The sequence below is a fragment of the Hemicordylus capensis genome, chromosome 1 (assembly GCF_027244095.1).
Source record: "Hemicordylus capensis ecotype Gifberg chromosome 1, rHemCap1.1.pri, whole genome shotgun sequence".
Taxonomy (NCBI): Eukaryota; Metazoa; Chordata; class Lepidosauria; order Squamata; family Cordylidae; genus Hemicordylus; species Hemicordylus capensis.
Genome location: NC_069657.1, coordinates 15,690,979 through 15,714,994, shown reverse-complemented (window position 1 = coordinate 15,714,994; position 24,016 = coordinate 15,690,979). Strand labels below are relative to the sequence as shown.

At 44.8% G+C, this 24,016-nt stretch overlaps 1 protein-coding gene across 5 annotated transcripts in view; it reads right to left on the bottom strand.

The window, feature by feature from the left end:
• The window catches only part of BRF1 (BRF1 RNA polymerase III transcription initiation factor subunit), a 310,658-nt gene that overhangs the window by 139,084 nt on the left and 147,558 nt on the right, over positions 1 to 24,016 (bottom strand). For all 5 annotated transcript variants that reach the window (XR_008307877.1, XM_053252511.1, XM_053252521.1 and 2 more), the window contains one exon: positions 10,020 to 10,146. Coding sequence is in view for 4 of the 5 variants with exons in the window: in XM_053252511.1 (XP_053108486.1) it covers positions 10,020 to 10,146 (127 nt within the window). In the remaining variant the exon portion in view is untranslated. The remainder of the gene's footprint in view (positions 1 to 10,019; positions 10,147 to 24,016) is intronic.

The window sequence follows — 24,016 nt, the reverse complement described above, 5'->3', positions numbered from 1 at the left end:
TTGTTTATCTCTACAAGGTTGTAGGATATTGTACTTGTTGATGTACAAGGTTACAGTTTACTTTGTTGCTAGGTACTCTTCAAGCTTCAACTGAAAGACCAACCCAGGCACTTCCACATAAAGGCAAAGTGTGTTGTCAAGTCGGGGTCGACTCCTGGCGAGCACAGAGCCCTGTGGTTGTCTTGGTAGAATACAGAAGGAGTTTACTATTGCCATCTCCCGCGCAGAATGAGATTATGCCTTTCAGCATCTTCCTAGATCGCTGCTGCCCGATATAGGTGTTTCCCACTGTCTGGGAAACATACCAGTGGGGATTAAAACCAGGAACCTCTGGCTTGCTAATCAAGTCATTTCCCTGCTGCGCCATTAGGTGGCTCACTTCCACATAAACCCAACCCTTATTTCAGGCTGTCTTGTTCTTTGAATCACAGAACATCTCCTCTTTGAGACTATCCCTAACCAGACCTAAACCCCCAACTAACTCTCAACTGACTTTTTTTACACTCCAATTACCACCAACAGATTCTTTTGACAGACAGCTCAGCAAGGCTCCAAACACATTTGCATATAAGTACAGAACATTAGCCTCTCCAATGTCATTTCATCACAGTCAGTATAGCTTAATTTCATTTGGCCTGTTTGTGCAAATGCTGGAAAGGAAGATTTCCCTGAACAAGGCCCCTTAGCACTATGGAGAGGAAGGAGAAAGACACTGGAATCTTGAGGTATGAGGGTTGAGAGGCAAGATAGGTTCCAAATTCTTAGTGTACAACAGGATTGGCTGGGAAATAAGCTCATATTCAGTCTATCAATTCAGGCGAGAAATAGTTACTTGTCCAAAGCCATTCCACTGATTTCCATGGCTGAATTCCAAGTCTCCCACAGCAAAGTCCCAAGCTCTATCCATTCCACTGCATGTGAGAACACAGCAGACTTCTCATAACTCGGCTGTATATTGATAACAACTAATTAGGAAAGTCTGATGCACAAAACTTAGATTGGTGAAGGAGAGGGGACCCAAGCACAACACATCTATGGACTGTCTCTAGTTTCTAGTCTATATGGCCTAGAACTGTCAAGCTCCCAAGGAGATCATACGGGCCAACCACTCACACAGGCTTCTTGCTGCAAAACTGTTCCGCCACTAATACAGCTGCCAGAAACACGCGTAATACAGTCCTTGAATCTTGAGTCGGTCAAGATTCTTGCAGCTGCCTGTTGCCAAAATAAATCAAACAGCATCTTCAGATAGGGAAACAATTGAAAAATGTATGACATATACACAACAAGTTGTCCTAGTAAGAACTAATCAGCCTACTTTCCTTTCACTGTCTCTACATCCGGATTAAATATGGTGCAAATCGATGTCCACAAGTTAGATCTCTCGTGCCTCAAATGTTCATTTGTCCACCATCTTGGATTGGGGTGGATGTCGTCATTACAAACTGCACCATTGAGGCGTCCCTATGTGTCCATTCAGCTGTTCGAAATTTGATTCAAATCACTTAGACTGTACACAAGTTAGTGCACTTGCGCCTCCAAAGTTTATGTGTCCACCATCTTGAACTGAGGTGGATGACATTGTCACAGTCTTTGCCACTGAGGTGTCCCTATGTGTCACTCACTGCAACTGTACCTAGTTTAGTTTAGATAGGTGAGATAGTCCACAAATTGGCCTGCTTGCACCTTAGATGTTCACGCAGCCACCATCTTGAATTGGAGTGGATGACATCATCACAGACCACATCCTTAGGGCATCCCTATGTGTCCCTACATCTGTAGCAAATTTGGTTCAAATCGGTTAGGCGGTTCACAAGTTATCCCACTTGCGCCTCAAAAGTTTATGCATCCGCCATCTTGGATCAGGGTGGATGACATCATCACAAACTATGCCGCTGAGGTGTCCCTATGTGTCACTCACTGCAACTGTGCCTTATTTGGTTTATATAGGTTAGATAGCCCACAAATTAGCCCGCTTGCACCTCAGATGTTCACGTGGCCACCATCCTGAATTGGAGTGGATGACATCATCACAAACCACATCCTTTGGGCATCCCTATGTGTCTCTAAATTTGGAGCAAATTCAGTTCAAATCAGTTAGGCGGTTCACAAGTTAGCCCACTTGTGCCTCAAAGGTTTACGCATCCGCCATCTTGGATGGGGTGGATGACATCATCACAAACTACGCCGTTGAAGTGTCCCTATGAGTCCTTACAATTGTACCCGATTAGGTTCATATTGGTCCAGGCGTTGCGAAGTTGCTGGGGGAGGGGGGGACACACACACATAGAATGCCGGGTGATCTCATAAGCCTACTGGAAAGTAGGCTAACAAGGGCCTTTGCTACCTGTAGTACTCTTTGTGTGCACCAGGATGTCTCTGTGGCCGTTGTTTTAATTGTTCTCACTCCCACCATAGTTTCTATGGTATTCTTTGCACTTTTGCAGCATGCACGCGCGCGCGCACACACACACACACACACACGTAATTGAGTCCACTGTCCAACTTCTCTCATTGTTAAGAACTCTCTTAAAATTCAATCCAAATCTACCCTCCAGTAACTTAAGCCCAACAGATCTAAGCCCATTTTCTGGGGCGGCAGAGAACAACTCTTTGCCCTATTCTATGTGACAGTTGTTCAAGTATTTGAAATATTCGTCGGATTCTAGTAATTGAAGAGTGCTATCATAGGAACATAGGAAGCTGCCATATACTGAGTCAGACCATTGGTCCATCTAGCTCAGTATTGTCTACACAGACTGGCAGCGGCTTCTCCAAGGTTGCAGGTAGGACTCTCTCTCAGCCTTATCTTGGAGATGAAACTTGGAACCTAGATGCTCTTCCCAGAACGGTTCTATTCCCTAAGGGGACTATCTTACAGTGCTCACATGTGGTCTCCCATTCAAATGCAACCAGGGTTGACCCTGCTTAGCTAAATGGGACAAGTAATGCTTGCTACCCCAAGACCTTAAAAAAAAATAAAAATTAAAAGAGCATGCTAAAACTACGATTAAAATGACAAATTTCAAAAATTTCAAAATTTAAAGTTATCAATAAAAGCGAAACACTAGGAAACCTACTAGATAGCAGCAGATAAAATATTTAAAAGTCTGTCTAAAAAGATGTCTTTAATTGTGGACGCCCCTCTTCTTTGGAACACTCTTCCCCCCCAGATTCGTTCAGCCCCCTCCCTGGCTGCTTTTAAGGCTCTTCTTAAGACCCACCTGTTTCTCCAGGCATTTGCCTTATTATTATTATTTTAATTAATTGTTATTGGTATTGTTGTTCACCACCTAGAGTCTTTAGAGGAGGCGGTATATTATATATAAAATGCTGAGGGAGGGAGTATGATGAAGCTCTTCCAGAAGAACATACCCAGTTCCTTCAACCTTTCCAGATATGTTTGTTTTCCAGACCTCAACCATCTCTGTTGCCCTCCTCTAAATCTGTTCAATTTGTCTACCTCTTTTCTAAAAAGCAGCACCCAGAACTGGACACAGTACTCCAAGACCCTCTTTCACCCACTCTCTGAGTCTACAGTAACTAAAGCACACTAAGTCCTACGCACACCTCCTCTGGAGTAAGCCCTGCTGAATTCCAAGTACAACATGCATACAAATAGGACAATTATTTATATACCGCTTTTCAACCAAAGTTCCCAAAGCAGTTTACATACAGAAATTAATTAATTAAATGGCTGTCTGTCCCCAAGGGCTCACAGTCTAAAAAAGAAACATAAGACAGACACCAACAACAGCCACTGGAGGGATGCTGTGCTGGGGTTGGATAGGGCCAGTTGCTCTCCCCTACTAAGTAGAGAATCACCACTTTTAAAAGGTGCCTCTTTGCTCAGTTAGCAGGGGTTAACTGTATAGGGATTGGGCTTGTGGTATTTCACAATTCTTTCTAAGCGTTCCCATTTTACAGATAGTGAACTGAGACTGCCCAAAGACACTCAGTATGTGCAGGGCAAAGTTAACTTCAAGCACAGCTTTTACCTGGTTCCCAGTCTAATATGCTTCTCACTAGGCTATACTGATCTCTTGTAAGTATATATGTACTCAGGTACACAGGCACACATACAGTACATGAATACAGCACCCATTAAATATCCAATTAAAGCACATAACGTGTGCATCTTTAATACATCATCGCTTTTAATTACAATAATCCATCTCCAGTTACCACCGATACGTGTGGTGGCGATTCAGAGCCAGACCTTCTTTGTAGCTGCTCCTGGCCTATGGAATGCACTCCCAGCAGATATCTGCAGTTTAGGCTCGCTGTTGGCCTTTAAGAGAGCCCTAAAAACTTAGGCCTGGCCTTCCAAGGTTTTTAAATTGTTTGGGGGTATTTTAATCGGTTTTAAATGGTTTTGAATCATTTTAAATTGTTTTCATATTGTTTTAAGCAGTGTGTTTTAAATGGTGTTTGTTTTTATGTCTTTTTAAGCTTGTTGTACACTGCCCAGAGCCTTTGGATGGGGTGGTCTAGAAATGCAAATAAATAAATAAATAAATAAGGCAAGATATTAGTGAAACAAGCGCATCACTTACACCCACATGCTAAAAAAGAGGGGGCCTAAAAGCATTAATTCTGTTTAATAAACATTGTATCCAAAGAAAGTGGACATATTTTGTCTAGTGAAAACACAATGGTTTTCATATACCAAGAGGGAAATTGCCATTGATTAACCTTGTGTTTTACTGTATGTGGCTGCTATAAACATCACAAGAACATCAATAGCATTTATGACTATCATGAATTCTTTCTCAAAAGACCACACTTAATTCATGACATTTATAAGGCTTGGTATTTAATGGGATTCACAATTTGAGCTCTACAATCTGAGTTTGTCTGTTGCTGAATCAGTGTGTGCGCACACGTGCCTAAGTGCATCATCTGTATTACTCCTGTGGATGGGGAAATTACCATTCCATAAACATGAGCCTCTATTGCCTGGACTAAATAAAGTTCAGGCCATTAATTTTATTGGATGACCTGCAGTTCTAGTATTCGGAAAGTGAATAACCCCTCTGTCCACATTCCTCACACAGTTTGTAATTGCATAAACCTCTATTTTATAAAATTTTGTTTGTAATTTGATAAACCTCTCACTCGTGCTGACTGGGCAAAGGGGCACCTTTTAAAAGTGGTGATTCTCTTTATTTAGCAGAGGGAGAGTAACCGGCCCTATCCACCCCCAGCACAGTACCTCCAGTGACTGATGCTGGTGTCTGTCTTACATTTCTTTTAGATTGTGAGCCCTTTGGGGACAGGGAACCATCCTATCTTATCTATATATTTAATTCTCTTAGCTGGCATGCGTGTCCTCCTGGATTTGGCGGCGGAACTCTCGTGATACATTGTGAGAGTTCTGGCCTTGGGCGAGAGTTGAGGGGGAAAGAGAAAATGGAGGCAGTGGCGGGCCGCAAAATGGCCAGATGAGGTGGTGGTGGGACGGATGAGGTGGCGGCCGTCCTGGGTGAGGAGGAGGCAGCAGCCTCGGCTGGCCGCTGGCAGGCAAAGGCGGCAGGACGGCCTGGCCTGGCCAGACCGTCCTGGTAAAGGAGGAGGAGGCAGCCTTGGCTGGCAGCTGGGAGGTAAGGAGGCGGCGGTGGGGGTAAGTAGGCGGCGGCCTCAGCTGGGCGCTGGGAGACGGAGGCAGCGGGACAGCCTGGCCTGGCCGTCCCAGGTAAGGAGGCCTCGGCTGGCCAGGTGAGAAGGAGGAGGTGGCGGCCTGGCCTGGCCTGGCCGAAGGGAGCAGGAGGCAGTGGCAGGATGGCCAGACACAGGAGAGGGGAGAGGAGGAGAGCCAGTAAGAGGGCAAGGAGGCGGGGAAGCGAGTGGGGCAGCCTGTGTTGAGAGCGGGGCGGGGGGAGGGGAGGAGGAAAGAGGGGGGGAGAGGCATGAGGGAGGGGGGCCAAGAGAGAGTGGGACAGGATGGGGGGGGGGGAACAGCCAGCCCCAAAGAGCGCACAGATGCTCTGTGCGGGTCGGCTAGTTTATTTATTATTTCTCTATGTAAACCGCTTTGGAAACTTTGTTGAAAAGAAGTATATAAATTGTTGTTGTTGTATTATAATGTCCTCCTGAAATCAAATGTTTTCTACATGACACCCCCAACTTCCTTATTCATTCCTCACAAGATCCTCCAGTTTAGTTTAGTTTACTCCATTTTTCTGTAATTTCTCCAGCTCCACAGTATTTTTATATACAAAGCTGCCTTACAGCAAACCAGACTATTGGTCCATGTAGCCCAGTAAAGTCTACTCTGCCCAGTGGTAGCTCTTAAAGGTCTCAGGCAAAGATCTTTCTCAGGCCTGCTCCCAGAGATCTTTCTGGCTGGAAGTGCTGTGGACTCACCTGAGACTTCCTGCATCCACTGCTCTACCACTGAATAATATCCCCCACCCCAATTTTTATATGGATTAATCAGAATGTTATACAATATTCCAAAATGTTGCCGCACCCAGAATTTCTACAATGGCCTGATGACACTTGCAGTTTTTTCAGTCCCTTCCCGAATCATTCCCCCAACATTGAATTTGTTGCTGCTTCATTTTTTTTTTACACTGAGTTGATGTTTTCAGTTAGCTATCCACAATGAACCCAGTGCCTATTTCCTAGACAGTTATGAATCTTTGTTGTCCCAATGTGCATCACTATCTACTTGCCTTACTTAAATCTCATCTGCCATCCTGCGGTGCAGTTACCAACTTCAGAGAGGGCTGCTTCGGTGGTGTAGTGGTTAGAGTGCTGGACTAGGACCGGGGAGACCCGAGTTCAAATCCCCATTCAGCCATGAAACTAGCTGGGCCAGTCACTTCTCTCTCAGCCTAACCTACTTCACAGGGTTGTTGTGAAAGAGAAACTCAAGTATGTAGTACACCGCTCAGGGCTCCTTGGAGGAAGAGCGGGATATAAATGTAATAATAATGATAATGATAATAATAATAATAATAATAATTAAAAATAATAATAACTACAGCTCACTTGATTAGAAAGGGAACGTCCCAACAGCACACCCTCCAGGCCATCTCCCGTGGATGTCCCAACACCCTCCCAGCACACCCCTTTATTGTGAGGGTGGGCTGTTGTTCCAAGCAGTCCATTTAGATGAACAGCCCACCCCCATGCAATAAAGGGACATGCCAAGAGGGTGTTGGATTATCTGTGGAAGACCTCCCAACAAGTACAGTCTCAGCACACACCCTTTCTAATCACGTGGGCCTGTTAGATATTGTCCAAATTGGCCCAGAGATAGTTTGGGATCAACCCCAACTGCTGCCATAATGAGCCTTCAGATGGATGTGCAGTTCAACAAAGATGTAACAAGGATAGAACTTTTATGCACACCAAGTAGGGGCCAGATTTTGAAAATATGGTCCAGAATGTCTCTACAAAATCATTATGGGGAGGACTGCAAAAGACACCAAGCTTTTTAATGACCATAAAAATTTTCAAAGCAAAAGAATAATTGTTCACAAATATCTATCAGCTAAGGAAATGACTCCAGTGACACTCTGCATGTCTTGGCAAGCAAAATTTTGGAACAGCTCCAACACAATTTGATCACAATTAATAGCAGCACTTATTTTAAATTGGACCAGTTAAAGCACAGGATTCTATGTAATGCTGCTTTTTTGTTTTCTAGTGGGGTTTTTTTTTTTTACCCTAGGCATCTCCAGTGAGAACAGAACTTTAGAAGGGTTTGGGGGGGATTCAATTAACAAGTAAATACCTTTCCAGCTGTGGCCTTTGTTAATTGGGGTGGAAGGATGGATGTGGCATAGAGAAGAGAGGAAATTAACATGCAACAAAATAAGCTAAGCTGTATCATATGGAAGATTCCAAATCTTTTAAGTCAGAATAAATCTATCATTTCAGTCTGAGGCAAGCTGTATGCTGATGGGGAGACCTGTGCACAGCAGGTAGTTTGCAAGGGACTCTGCAGAAAGCCTTCACGGCAGTTCTGCAAACAGAGCAAGTGCCTGTGCCCAACACAATCTCCCAAGCAGGAGCAGGCACAGAACACGAAGACTGAATTGGGGGTCAGCATGAATGCACTACTGCAACCTTCTTCTCTTTGGGCCTTCCCTGGCCATGCCTCGTGAGTCCCACTAACATACAAGACACCATTCCACATTCAGCATACCATATTTACCTGAATAAAATACAACTCTGAGTTTGACCCTTTTAAAAATATGGGCTAGATATAGTTTATACTATTTACCCAAAAGGAAGAGGGCCCTAAGTTTAAGATAACCCCCACCCCCAATTTCTAACATCAAAGAACCTGGGGGAAGGGGAACTAGTCTTGGATTCAGGTAAATGCAATGTTGTCCAAAACTAGCCAAGGCCTTGCTCCACCTTTTCTGCCCTTGCTTCCCATTATACCCCTGTATGCGACCTCACTCCTCCAACTCTACTACCCTGCAGTTGCCCTGAAGGAAGAATGGACAGAGTCCTCCTCTCCAATCACTATGCCTACAAAGTATCATCTCACTCTTCCTTCCAAGCCCTCTTCAAAAGCCAGCTTTTCAGGGAAGGGCATCTCCCCTTCAGTCCCCATCCCAAATGAAATGAAGCCTTGTCATCTGCAACTGCATTTCTTCATCTCTTGTTACTCCCCCACCAGACTCCACTCTTTTCATCTCTCCACTGTCCAGACTAAGACTGCAAGCTCCTTGAGGCACAAACTAGTATTTCTCTTGCTTCTAGGACCATCTACTTTGATGGTTCTAGATTGATTGATTTATACATTTATATCTCGCTCTTCTTCCAAGGATCCCTGAGCAGTTGTAGTGATAGTATGGCTTTAGGAGAGGACTAGGCCTCACTCAGGAGGAAATGCTGGGAGGGTGGGCCTTTCCTAATAAGGGGGAAAGCACAGGAAAATAAAAACAGAAGGACCAATCCAGAGGACTGGGTGGGATATACACACAGCCATCAGAAGAAGAGAAAGCTTTGTTCTTTGTTTGGTCTGTCCCAAGCGTGCCTTGAGAAAGCAGCAGGCTGAGAAGCTGCTAGGGAATTGGGAGGTTGGAATCAGCAGGAAGGCCCCTGCCAGTGTGTAGTAGAAGAATAGGGAGCAGTTCAGTTAGACGCGTGAAGGAAGTTATTTTCCTTTATTGTATTGCTTGCATCTGAGTTGCCTGGTTAGTGAAACTCTCTCTTACAGTCTGCTTTATGAAGAGACAAATGTTCTTATTGCATACTCTTGTTTTTCTTTTAATGTAATAATAAACCTTTGTTGGTGAAGTGTGCTGCTCTTCATTTTGGGTCTGCCTTAATCATGTGCTTTATTTATTTAGGATTTATTAATAATTGGATGATCAGGAAAACTATAGAAGCATCAACAATCACTGCTTCCATTCAGATAATCTTGGGGAACTACAATAACCATGCAGTCAGATCCAAGCACTTAAACAAAAGTAAATTCCCTGTCACACCTAGCTAAATGGGTCCCTATCCTTCCTACTTACTTCCAGGTAAGGAACCTCCAGTTGATTCTTTTCCCTACAATAGCTGTTGGTCAGAGGTCATTCAGAAGCCTTCAAGGAAGCACTGAACTCTTAACAAACCCCTCTCCTCCTCCTCTATAGGCTGTTGTCCAGTAAACCCTGCCCCTCACTCAGGATTGGGCCACAGGGATTTGATTCTCCCAAGCTTTCTTCCTTATTTGGAGGAATTACCAAGCATTTACTCTAATTGAGGCCTAGTCCTCCATCAAACCTATCACTACACATGGCTCAGATGGTAGTGAATGGATCTGAACAAATCCCAATATTAGTTTTTAGAAGGAAGGTTTTGATTATGTGTTGGGTCCAACCACACTATTATATGTATTTGGTGGTTTTTAAGCACTCTTTAATGTAGTTCTTTGTGCATCACATTAAGCTTTCAGATGGAAGAAAATCAGTACAAAACTGCCTAAACAACATGGTACAACACTATACTGTTTGACATAAAAGGAAGGAAGAACTATGCATATATGAAGTACTGGAAAAAGTCACCTGCTGAATCTTTAGCTTTCGTTGACCAGCTGTAAATGAAGGAGGGTCACATTCCTCTTCCAAATCAATCGTCATGAACTCATCTATTGTTAGTTGACTTGCAGGTGTATCCTCGAATTCTGTAAGTCTAAAAGCATATATAAAAAGGTTGACACGTTAAGCATTTCTCATAGTCAGGGCCTGACAAATCCCAGAAGCCAGGAAGCCATGGGGCCTAGAAATTTAACCATGGCACCTAGACTAAGATATTCAGAGGCAGAGTTATTTAATAACATCTTTATATGTCCCAGGCAGCCCCGTTTCTGTTTTAAGTATGTTGCTCATTAAGCAATAGCAATAGCAATAGCACTTACATTTATATACCGCTCTATAGCCGGAGCTCTCTAAGCGGTTTACAATGATTTTAGCATATTGCCCCCAACATTCTGGGTACTCATTTTACCGACCTCAGAAGGATGGAAGGCTGAGTCAACCTTGAGCCCCTGGTCAGGATCGAACTTGTAACCTACTGGTTACAGGGCGGCAGTTTTACCACTGCACCACCAGGGGCTATTGTGGGCATAAAGAGACCATTTACCCTCCCCCTCCACAATGTCCTTCACTAAATCTGGTAATTTTGTGAAGTGTCCATTGTCTGGCCCCTAGATCAGTTTATCAAGGCTTGCTATAAACTAATCTCACTCCATAGCCAGTTCCTCCATAACAAAAATCTAGTAAAGAACGGAGCCACTGTTATTTTAAGACAACCCAATCTTGCACCTGTTTTAAGATAACCCAATCTTGCACAAGCTGATGACTCATATGCAGACAAGTTTGACATTTGCCTAAAAAACTCATTCTATATCCTTATATTGCAAGTGAGTGAGTTCGAACCCATGTTAAATCATCCAGCTCTGCACAGGCAGCAGGCCTCCCGGGTTTAAAGCGGAGGTCTTTCCCAGCTCTGCAACCCGATACTCTTTAACTTGAGAAGTTTGGCAGTGAATGTGCAATGTAATCTAACCAAAGTCTGCAAACTACTCTGAGTCTTTTTTTAAACAGACACACATCTGGGAGAAACTTAGCGCCACTAGATACGACAGTGGAGTTTCATGATTGGAGCCCCGCCACCACCCGCACTTAGGAACATAGGAAACACTTCTTGTTTCTGTCTCCAAAAGCAGCCACAGAGGACCTGCTTTGGATTAGGGCCATGATGCAGAAGAAGGCAGGGTGTCTAAGCCTTTGCTACCATACCAAGGCGTAGAGGCGTTCTTACCCCCAAACCTTGGGGCCCTGGTCCATAGCCTCCAAGGTCGGCAGGTGGGGGCTCCAAGGACTGGGGGGGCTCCTGCCACCACCTGTACCTGCTCTGCCACTGAGCCGAGTCATGGGCTTGCGGCGATCTAATTGAACTGCACAGGAGCTCCTCGTGGTTTCCGAGGGCCGCTGGGCTGGACAGACAGGCCCAACTGCCTCAAAGCCGTGGTTTGGCGTGGCTGAGCCCCGCAGCGAGGAGAAGCCTCACGGCAGTGGTGGTGGCAGAGGGCCTTGTGGTGGCAGCATCAGTGCCCCGCATGCCAAAATCAGCTAGGTGTGCCACTGCCAGGGCCCTGTTCTAAACTTCCTCCCGACCCCGAAAGGGGAAAACCTTACTTTTACTTATAAACCATAAAACAAAGTGGGAATGGGTCATTTCTTCACAGCTATTATTGTCTAACAGACAATCTAGGCATAATTGGAATTCTGTGGGCACTATTTTGTGCCTTATGTTCCCCACTCTGCAGCTAATAATATGTGTTTTAACTGTTGTTAGCCGCCCAGAGACGTAAGTTTGGGCAGGGTATAAATTTAATAAATAAATTTAATTTAATAAAGAAATAATAAATAATAAGTCAGGAAATCAATCTGAGGGCAAAGGGTTGACCACCACCACCACCACCACCCTCTCTCTCTCTCACACACACACACACACACTCTCCATGGCTCCTATTTAAACTGGGGCCCCCATGGCTGCTTTTTGAGGTGGGAGGGGAAAGATGGGGAATTCCAATTATGCCTAGTTTGGCTGTTAGACCATTCTAGCTGTGACGGAATGACCCATTCCCACTTTGTTTTATGGTTTGTGGTGTCGCGTTGTTTTTTAAACTTGCTTTGTTCTGTATCCACTCCAAGCCCTGTAAGCGTTAAAAATGTTGCTACTTCTGACAAGTAGCTCTGAGGTAAAAGTTGTCCGCTGCAGAGTAGGGGTGTGCACGGAACCGCACAGCTGCACTGTGGAGGGGGTTCCTTTAAGGGCGGGGAGGGTTTACTTACACCTCCTGCCACTTGTCCCCCTCCAGCGCTCGTATTTACTGTAGAAATGCTCCTGTAGAAATGCTCCTTGAAATGAAATGTAGAAATACTGTAGAAATGCTCCTTACTGCTCCTCAATGCAAAAGGCTCCAACAAGCCTTCTGCGCACGCGGCGCGCGAGCTTCACGTCTCCCCGACGCCGGAGGCCCGGTCTACCCGGCCTCGGCCCCTGCCGAGTTTCAGATCGGGCTGAAACTGCTAGGAAAGTTAGCAGTGAGGGAGCTGGTCTTTCTGAAGCCTGCTAGGCCTTGTGACAGAAGGCTAGCAGGTTTGCTTGGTTGTGTTTTGTAATTTTTGTACTCTTGCCAACCTACTCTTTCGTCTACTGTTCCTGTACTGGGTTTATTTTGCATTTTTGAAATATTTTTATCACAAGTAAACCTGTTCTTGTTTTTAGTGACTAAAAGCCTAAGCAGTCACACAGGTTTAATAGTCTTCTGGGTGGCAGCGGATGGTTAGACTGAGGGCCAGCTGCAACCAAGTCCTCACACTAGCCAATAAAGACAATGCAAGAAATAATCCACAGAGATACCCAATTCCAGTCATCCTTACGGTTTTTAACCACACTGCTTACGTAAGTATTCCCCCCCCCGCCTACTTCACGTGCAATGAAGGCTGTATACATTACACAGTTAATGCCGCCGTAGCTAATGTTTCTACATCCCATTTCAAGTGTCCAAAGCACTTTATGTACTCTCACCAAATGTTACAATAGCCCAGTAAAGTAGGCCATTTTTATGGCCTCCGTATTGTTACTGGCACAGAACTGACACTGAAAAAAATGATAGCTTTTCAAAGACCGTCTACGTTTGTAGCCAAAGAGTGATTTGACTTCCTGGCTCAGACCTCACACTCATAGTCACTTCATGACACCAGCTCCCTATGCCAAAAGGAGTAAACATTTGCCACAGGGAATAACTACTATACCTGGTTACTGGCACCATCTATATACCATACAAACTGCCTCTGCAGGATAAATATATGCTGCAACTACAGCCCTCCTCCAATTTCACTTGTTGCAAGTTTCATGCTTCATCCTGTAGTTTTAATTCTTCAGTGTAATTAGAGAACTGGTTTCTCAAGAAAAACCAAGAGCCTCGGTATTAAGGTTCTTATCTAGCCATGAAAAAGGGACCCAGTTGGTTTGCGGAGGTCTGGGCACTCTGGACAAGAGAGGCCTTTTCCTTTCCCCCATCAGACTTTCCCATCTCCATTTATGTAGCTCATTTTGCACACACAGAATGTATGTAGTTCTCTGTAATAGAGCCCCTGGTGGCGCAGTGGTAAAACTGCCGCCCTGTAACCAGAAGGTTACAAGTTCGATCCTGACCAGGGGCTCAAGGTTGACTCAGCCTTCCATCCTTCCGAGGTCGGTAAAATGAGTACCCAGAATGTTGGGGGCAATATGCTAAATCATTGTAAACCGCTTAGAGAGCTCCGGCTATAGAGCGGTATATAAATGTAAGTGCTATTGCTATTGCTATTGCTGTTGCATGTGCATCTGTGGTGGATAGAGGAAGGCTGGGGGGGCAGTGGTCCCTCTAATTTTTTTCATCTCTGTGCAGAATGAGTTTTGTTCTGGGCAGCGGTATCAAGACAGTGTGTGCGCACGTGCATTCAGAATGGGGCCTTCCTGATTCAACCTGAGCAGGATCTAAAATGAACTGAGCAGACATCCAAAAACTTGTGAGCGTGCTGGGGGAACAGTGTGTGTGTGTGTGGGGGGGGAGGCACATGAGAGTGCATGAAGCACTGACCTACACTACATTGAATTTGGCTGCTGCACTCATTTCCCAAGCCTCCCCATTACAATGTGAGCGAGCAACTGGTGGTGAAGAGGAGTCAGTCTGGCCAGTCCGTACAGTGGCACTGCCATGTCAATAAGAAGCCCTCTTGGCAAGCAGATTGATGCCTAACTTGCCACTGACACCAGCCCAGCACTGCCTGATGATTCTCAGCCCTCTAGTTGCCAGCCAACCTGCTCTTACATCCATGTTCATTTTGTATTTTTCTTACAGTCTACATGCTTACATTTAATTAAGGCTGAGACTAAAGTTCTCCTAGCAGAATGTTAGGCCAGATTTGGAAAAGGGGGAGAACCTACTCACCCTTTCATTTTCACCTCATTTTTGTAGTGGCGGCAGCAGCAATTCCTCCCAGGGTCTGCCAGACACCCCCTCCCCTTTTAAAAAACAAACACACCCAGAACCGATCTCTGAACAACATGGTATTATTATTACTACCGTATTTATTCGATTTCTATACCGGCCTTCCAAAAATGGCTCAGGGCGGTTTACACAGAAAAATAACAAATAAATAAGATGGATCCCTGTCCCCAAAGGGCTCACAATCTAAAAAGCAACATCAGATCGACACCAGCAACAGTCACTGGAGGTACTGTGCTGGGGGTGGATAGGGCCAGTAACTCTCCCCCTGCTAAATAAAGAGAATCACCACATTAAAAGGTGCCTCTTTGCCAAGTTAGCAGGGGACATAGCATCATGCAGAGGAGATTCCAGGTTAAACAAAATGGTGGGCCAGACCCTACCAACAGGGATGCTACAGAGGGGTGCAATGGAAGCAGAAACGCACTGCACCTCCCAGGAGTCTTTATAATACAATGCTGGGAGTCCTTGTAATACAAGCACCTCTCCCCTACCCAATCTACACACATGCCATCTATCACAAGAGAAATTTAGTAAAAAATAAATGTGATATGCCGTGTTACCTGCCTGTGACTAACCATCCTTGCTTTCACCTTGCATCTGAGGAAGTGAGTGAAAACCCACGAAAGCTCATGCATTAAAATATTAGTTAGTCTAAAAGGTGCCACCTTATTCTTTTTTTTTATCAAGAGGACATTTGCTAGCTAAGAAAACTTGTTGTTGGCTGTATTTGCAGAAGTAAAAGTAAGTATGATTTGACATAAATTCAAGGACATTCTGAAGATTTTGACTCAGAAGACAAATCACTTCCTAATGCTAGCAAAAGCAGTCATCATTCTGCCAAAATTAGACCAACATAACTTGAAATCTGGTGCTCTGCTTACAGTGACGCAGGCTATGTCAAAGGAATCTGTGTGGACTCACATTTCCATAGCCTCATCTATTCACCAATGCTAGTCTAAGGGCAAAAGGAAGAAAAACAACAAAATCTGTATCATTGTTTTTGTACTGACTTTGTGGTTGCAACTCTCAAGTGACAGCGATGCTGACAACTGCTTAAGCGGTGTGTGAAAATGAAGCATTTGCTGGTAGACTTCAGTACTTTCATGTCTTAGTAGTAAACAGTTTGTTGAAATGTTAAGGCTCGTTCCGAAGGAAATTCCATGGGAAAAGTGGCACTTTCTCCGTTGAATGAAAACAAACAGCTTGATCAAGCTAACATGCTGGAAGAAATCAGGAAGATACCCCAAACTGGATCTTTGCCTACTGTACTGGCACGATGCTTGCGATTCAATCAATGATAAGAGTTTTAAATGATTTTAATATGTATTTCAGGGCACTACTCAATTTAGCAAAGCAATACTTGGTGCACCTCCAATGAAATTCGTAGCTAGATACCAAATAAAGTAATGCACTCCCATTCATAACAAACATTCTTTTCCTTTTGGTAACAACCCAAATTCTCTACTCAGCCATCTGCTTGACAGCTGATTCAAAATCCATCTTGACTGACACATATCCACTAACCGCTGACATTTTGCGCGTTTTCCTCCAGTGATTAATATAACCTTCCCTCATCTTGCCTGCTCCCCTTAATGCAATGCCTGTGACAAATCTCAGAATTTGGCATGGGAAAGTAATAGGATTCCTCCACTGTTCTACTCTTGAAGGCACGGTAGCCAAGCCAAAACTTGCAGATGCCAGAATGCTGCCCCTCCCCTTGTTCCCAACATTGTGTTGTGTCTCCATGCACCATCAGGGATAAACCTCTGTTCCCCTCCCCAGCTCCAAATTTAGAGCTGAAGAGGTGGACAGTGATCATTCTTGCAGTTACAGAAGGTGCACCTGGGTAACTGTGGGGACGATCCCTGAGCTCCTCTCCAAGTAACTTGGCTCTGTGGGGAGGAGGAGTGGATTGCCTGGAGAATGAGCCACTGAGGTTCTCAGACTTCCCCTCTGACAGAGGTGGCTAGGGCTTGTTTTGGTGCTGAACTGCCAAGGAGCGCAGAATAGAAACATAGGAAGCTGCCTTCTACCAAGTCAGACCACTGGTCCATCTACCTCAGTACTGTCTTTCTATACTGACTGGTTGCAGGCACGAGTCTCTCCCAGCCCTATCTGGAAATATCTGGGAGAGAACTTGGAACCTTCTGCATGGCCCCAAGGGGAATATCTTGCAGTGCTCACATGTAGTCTCCCATTCAAATGCAAACTAGAGCAGACCCTGCTTAGCAAAGAGGACAATTCATGCTTGCTACCACAAAACCACCTCTCCTCCCTTGATTCCCTCAATAGCCCATCATCAAGACAGTAGCCCCAACCCAGGCTGGAGCTGGGCCAAATGCAGCATCTTCTCTGTAGCCATGATGTGCTTCCAAGCACAGCTCAGCAATATAAGAGACTTTCACCCCCACCTTTTATGCTCAGGGCAGAGGCCTCCCAAGGCAGCTTACAAAGGCGGACATGCCACAAATACAACTAAAACATCCTATGAGAGATTAAAACAACTGCACAGTAAAACAAAAAGATTTTTTTAAAAAAACAGGGAATATAAGTTCCCTGTTACCAAGACTTAAGCTGTGGAGGAAGGCTGGGGAACATTAGACAAATTCACGGAGGATAAGTCTATCAATGGCTACTAGTCCTGATGGCTACATGCCTCCAAATACCAGTTGCAGGGGAGCAATGGCAGGAGAGAGGGCATGCCTTCTTCTCCTGGTTCTGGGTTTCCCAGAGGCATCTGGTAGACCTCTGTAGGAAACAGGGTGCTGGACTAGTTAGGCCTTGAGCCTGATCCAACAAGGCTTTTCATATGTTCTAACCTCTCATCATTCTCACCAAAATGCCAGGGGAGGGGAATTGCAGGTGCTGCGTGTGAAACATGCTCTCTTCAAAATCTGCCAGTACAAGCTGACTGTGTAAAGTTCCAGCGATCGCGTTTATATCAACTGGCACTCCAATTCTGGTCTATGGAAGAGCACACGCCCTGCATATATTACAGACCACTACCAGCAACTATTTATGCTAAAACACTCAAGAATATGCTAAAGAGCATAATTGCACTCTGCCTCCTAAGCAATGAAGTGAGAAATGCTACCACATTCAGGGTACGCAGGCACCATGGAGACACACCTGTTGCATATAAAGATATTCCAGTGCTAGTAAGATCCAACATCCTATCCAAGTATATTACTGTATCCAAGATCCTAGCAGGATCTGGACAGGTGCCACAGTGAAGGCAGCAACTGCCAAGCATACACTTACTCATCCCTGACTCCTTGCCCAGAAGTAGCTGGTGACCGCTACTCCGGGGTGTGTGTGTGTGTGCAACTTTAAACAGTGGTGAACTTGCCACCGGTATCCAGTATGCTTTACCCACCCCAGCATCCTGGGGGAGGTTGCCCCACTCCCCCTACTCAGTTGGCCTCCACACATGCAGAGCATGTGCCCAGCAGGGGTGGGGCAGTCTCCCTGAAGGCTGCTGGGGTGGGCCCACTCCACTACATAAAGCACTCCAGGTACTGGCAGCAGGTAGGTTCACTGCCATTTAAAGCACTCCCCCAGCCTCACCACCACAGCCCCACCGCCGGAGTGGCACTCACTAGCTGCTACTATCCTTGCCACCATACTAGCTGAAGGTGTCATTCCCCCTGCTTGACGTTTAGCACTACGTTCTCTGCAGAAAGCTAGCTGCTGTAAGATGTCTAAGACTAAGAAAAGGCAAACATTTGAAAAATGGAGGCTTTTATGCAGATCTCCTCTATTAACTGATAAAGTTAATATGTAATCTATAGTTAACATAGATCTCCCATATTAACTGATTTAAAAATTAAAAATTTCTGCCTAGGCAATCCAAATTTTGCACACAAAACAAAACTGAATTCCGTATAACATATTAAAATGGGACCTATTTTAACAATTTGTCTTATTTTGTTTCATTTATTCTGTATAAATTGATATGTCAGCTATGCAGTGCGCATAATAACTCTTAACAAAAGACCTTTATTGCACACACACAAATTAAAGATGGTATACAGAGATGAAATGAAATGAAATGACATTAAATGTGTTTCGGTATAACACACCATCATCAGTTAAACAAACAGACATACCATTTATTCTGGTTTTGCTAGCCCCAGGAAGGGACAAAGAGTTACGAAGGGCAATGACACACACACACACACCCAGGCCACAGGGAATTTTATCCAGCAACTCCTCTAGCTTCTGAAATTTCAGCAGGCACTGCCACAAGCATACTTGAAAGCATATCTTTGAAGCCATAAGGACTAGACTATGTTATGTTATTTTATTTTATTAAAGAAGCTCCGATTCTTAAAAGGGCCAAGCTAAACAAGACTAGAGATCTGTATTTGGATCTCTTTCCATTTTGGCCAATAAGCCATGTGGAGGAGGGGATGATCCAGACCAGGATCACTGCACTGAAGAAGCGGGGATATTTCTCTGGAAACTGCACATGGGTTAAAAGTTAGCCTCCAGTGCCTCTGTCCCAATCCAGAGCTCTCCCATCATCCCCCTGCATGGCTTCTATAGATCATAAAGGGGGGGGGGGAGAACAGGAAATCCAACTACAGATCTCCCTACAGACCCCCTTTGCAGTGGGAGAGCAAATGTTCCTTTTCAGCCCCAGCACAGCATCCCTCCAGTGGTTGTTGCTAGTGTCTACCTTATGTTTCTTTTTAGATTGTGAGCGCTTTGAGGACAGGGTCAGGGAACTATCTTATTTATTCATTTTTCTATGTAAACTGCTTTGAGAACTTTTGCTGAAAAGTGATATAGAAATATTTGCAGTAGTACTAGTATTACTACTACTACTCTGTAGTAAGAGTATTCCATTAGTACTACCCTGTAGTACGCTGTTAGTACTGCATGAGACTCTGTTTCTCACGTAGTTTGGCCCTCTGCAAGCTGAATTATGAGCCCCATGCTGGAGTCTCTGTTCCTACAGAGCCACGACATGCACATGGGGCCGCTTACACAGACTACTTCCATTTAGTCATGGACTATAGCCTCCTAAGAACGTAAGAACATTTTCTTACGCTATTGCTCCCCTGCAATTGGTATTTCGAGGCATCTTGCTTCTGAGGCTGGAGGTGGCCTAGAGCCACCAGATTAGTAGCCATTGCTAGACCTGTCCTCCATAAATTTGTCTAAACCCCATTTAAAGCCATCCAAGCTAGTGGCCATCACCACATCTCGTGGCAGAGAATTCCATAGCTCAATTATGTGCTGTGTGAAAAAGTACTTTCTTGGTCCTAAATTTTCTGGTCATCAGTTTAAAAGGTTGACCCATGATACTAATGTTGTGAGGGAGGGAGAAAAATACCCACTCTCTCTACTCCATGCATCATTTTATACACCTCTATCACGTCTCCACGTAGTCTCCTGTCCTCCATGAGCCAGCATGGTGTAGTGGTTAGAGTGCTGGACTAGGACCGGGGAGACCCGAGTTCAAATCCCCATTCAGCCATGAAACTAGCTGGGTGACTCTGGGCCGGTCACTTCTCTCTCAGCCTAACCTACTTCACAGGGTTGTTGTGAAACTCAAGTAGTAGTACACCGCTCTGGGCTCCTTGGAGGAAGAGCGGGATATAAATGTAATAAGAAGAAGAAGAAGAAGAAGAAGAAGAAAGAAGAAGAAGAAGAAGAAGCCCCCAGATGCTGTGGTCTTGCCTCGTCAGGAAGATGCTCCAGGCCCCTGATCATCTTGGTTGCCTTCGTACTGCCCCTTCTGTTGCTCACAATTTTCAACACTTTCATCTGTGCCTGGATCAGCCTGGAGTTGTGACTCATCCACTGCATTTATTGGCCCAGCTTTCCAGTGGGTAGAACTTCTTTTAAGCCTGGGAGAAGCACAAGAGTGGCTGGAATAATCTCCCCCCACCGTCTCTCATCAGTAGAATGAGATCCGTTCGGCTTCGGAAACAACGCCAGCAATACTTCCCTAACCATCAGCTGTGACAGCAAGCTCAAGCAGAGGCTTCAACTATCTGAGAGAAGATACTGCTACAGAAGCCGACTTCACCCCTTGAGATACAACACAGTTAAGGCAGGCCTCCTCTCCCCACCCCACTCCACCCTGCCCAGCTTTTGGTTGATTGCTGTGACTGTTAATATGTTAATATTACAGTGTTGAGTTTTAAAACTATAATTTTTAAATTATAGTTTTTGGTATTTGAACCAGCTTTGAACTTAAACTTCAGTATATAAATATTTCAAGATACAGTAATTTAACCCCAAGGGCAGCAAGGTTACATTACTTTAACCCTGTTAGCGGCAGGAGCATCAACAGAGAGGTAGGGAGAGGCTTTAACATTTCCCGGTGTCTCTCTTGACCGTCCCACAGCATATAATTGTATAAGCGGCCCCTCAATTGTATAAGCAGTTTTTAAAAGGCGCCTTTTCGATTGGAAGGCTGGGGATGTGGTGTTTAAACAAGCACATGAAGGGGCGTAGCAAGGTTGGAGTAGGCCCAGAGACAAGATTTTAAACCCACCCCACTCACTGAAGCTCAGCTCATGAAGTAAAGAAATCTTAAGTGAAGCTGAATAGTGGTAACAAAAAGCATAGTAAAATGTATATATATAAAATATCTCTCCTAGGTGGCACAACAGAACATCATCCTAAAACATCTGTACAAAGGTTTTGTAAATTGTGGACAATGCAAGTCATTTAATTGTACTAGAGAAAGGCATTGGCCCCCAGACAACTGTCTCTCCTTGCCCTATTATAGTTACGCCCCTGAGCACATGCAACTCTGGGCCTGTGCAGAGAGTGCTGTGCTTTCCACATCCTACCTGGAAAGAGCAGAGATGGGCACACACCGCCCTACCCACAGACCCTTGCCATGACTGCTCCTGCCCCCTCCCCCAGCCACACAACCCACCACTCTGTTACCTGGCCTAGAAGCACAGCTCTGGAAGCCACCCGTGTTTCTTGTAACAGGGATTCCCAGATATTGTTGACTACAATCACCAGACAAAGGCCAGTGCAGCTGGGGATGCTGGGAGTTGCCGTTTCTTAACCTTGGGCCCCCAGATGTTGTTAGACTACAACTCCCATCATCCTCAGCCTCAAAGGCCATGTCTGGGGATGATGGGAGTTGTAGTCCAACAACATCGGGAGGGGGGGCAAGGTTAAGAAACCCTGGGCTAGACTGTGCTAGGAAGGGAGGGGGGGGAGGAGGGGGGCATGCCTGAGACCCACTGCCATCTCTCCCTGGAGTGAAGCTGGGGTGAAAAGCAATGTCTGAATAGGCCTTCTGTTTCATCAGAAGCAGGATCTCACTCATGTGTGTTTATTCTTTTTAAAATAAAGTTCTGTGAAACAAATACCTATTAATTCAGCCGACTTCTATTTAATGACATTTCAAGAATCTGAATTCTTGAAAGGATAAAACTACATTGGGTTCAGGTAGGCTCACTCAAACAGGTTTGTTTTTAATATGCCTGCGATAAATGCAATATAATGTGGGGTTATTTGAGAAACATCAATCATGTTTTATGGATTTGTGATAAATACAGTTGTAATTATAGCTCCTGAAAATAATTCAGCTGTCACGTTTACCTTGTCAAAGTAAATAACACTGTCAATTTCGTTGATGTGCATGACCTGAGTAAACATTTCAAAGCACGAATTGTGCAGTTACGCTCCTTCATTTTAAACAACTGCTCAAATGAATGTGCTTCCACTACACATTTGCCATCACTCAAATAAAATGAAGGCTGCGTACCAATAATCCATCCAGATCTTTCAGAAATTGTGCAAAGTGTCCATTCACTAAGGCTGCAAGCTTTTAATCTACCTAGGTGGTAGACTGATCTAAAGTGTTAATTGATTAATTAACAAGTAATCAACTAGAGCTGTGGCTTTCAAACTGCATTCCTAGGAAATCCAGACTTGCTCTGAAGCTCATCATGGGGATTAGATGACTTTACAGGACAGATCTATTGACAGCAGTTATCCATAGTGGTTAAATGGAACCTCCATGTTCAAAGGCAGTATATGCCACTGATAGTTTATATATGCCGCCTGGATAGTTTCCTTTCTCTCACTTGTTTAGAGCACAAAAAGAGAACAAAAAGGGAAAAGAGCTTTGCCAGCTTGCTAACTAGAGATGCTGATGGGTGGTGTGTCCAGGCCAGAAGATAAGGGCAGAACAAACTGAGGGCAGCAAGAGGAAGCAAAGTGCATGAGGCCAAGCCCGCAGGGAGTGGGGGTAGGGATTGCTGGGAAGCATCTGTTGGAGAGGGCTATTGCCTTCAAACCTTGTTTGTGGGCTTCTTGAAGGCATCTGCTTGGCTACTGTGGGAAGCAGGATGTTGGATGAGGTGGATCTTTGGTGCAATCCAATAGATCTTCCTATTTTTTTAAAATGAGAATGATAAGAAAATATGTCCCTAAGGTACATATTTTGATAAACCACAATGAGCTTCAGAGCTTCAGAAGATGGGCAAAAATCACACCTTTCCCCCACTCAAGCAACAGCATGGTGGTTGTCTGGAATTCACACTCCTATGCATGCACAATGCTAGATCTCAGATTCTGCAGCAGTTAAACCAATGAGGAAAGGATTGCCAAAATGTTGGATATTAGAAAGCCACAGAAGACCTTTAGCTAATTAGAGCTGCAATCTTAAACACACTTAGAGAGACAATCCCACTAGACTCAAAGGAACTCACTTCTGAGTAAACATACTAAGGATTCTGCTGTAAACTAGCAGGTAAAAAACTGAGTATCAATAACAGTAAATACTAATGAGTGGAGCTGAGAATTAAGGACATAAAGATAGGTTCCTCACCTGCAACCTTTGAGCTTTTGGTGATCCAGGATCAATGTTCTCTCTAATTTTTTTCATCTGTGTGCGGAATGAATTTTGTTCTGAGTGGCAGTATCAAGGCAGTGTGTGGCGCACATGCATTCAGAGTGGGGCCTTCCTGATTCAACTTGAGCGGAATCTAAAATTAACTGAGCGGACATGAAAAAAACATGTGAGCGCGCACACATGCACATGCCTTGCAGGGATGGGGAACCTTGGCACTCCTGCAGATGTTGGCCTACAATTCCCATAATCCCTAGCTATTGGCCTCTGTGGCTGGGGATTATGGGAGTTGTAGTCCAAAAACAGCTGGAGTGCCAAGGTTCCCCATCCCTGCGAGGGACACTGTCCAGGATCATTCACAACGTGGGCTTTGCGCACCTGTGCAATAGTCCCCGCAGAAGGATTTCAAGGTCCTCCTAGTGCTCTGAGGCTCCGCCCTTTGTGTGTTTGGTATCCTTGGCGTCAGAGCACTTTCAGCTCAGTTCCTTATGGCCACTGATAGAAGGAGGATTTCTCAAAATCGTTAATGTGAGGAAGCTATGTACATCTGAAGAGCGGGGAGGCTGGGTGGGTGTTGTAAATGACAATGGATCACCAAAAGATCAAAGGTTACAGGTAAGCAGCCTGTTTGTCTTAGTGGTGATCCAGTATCCTTCACA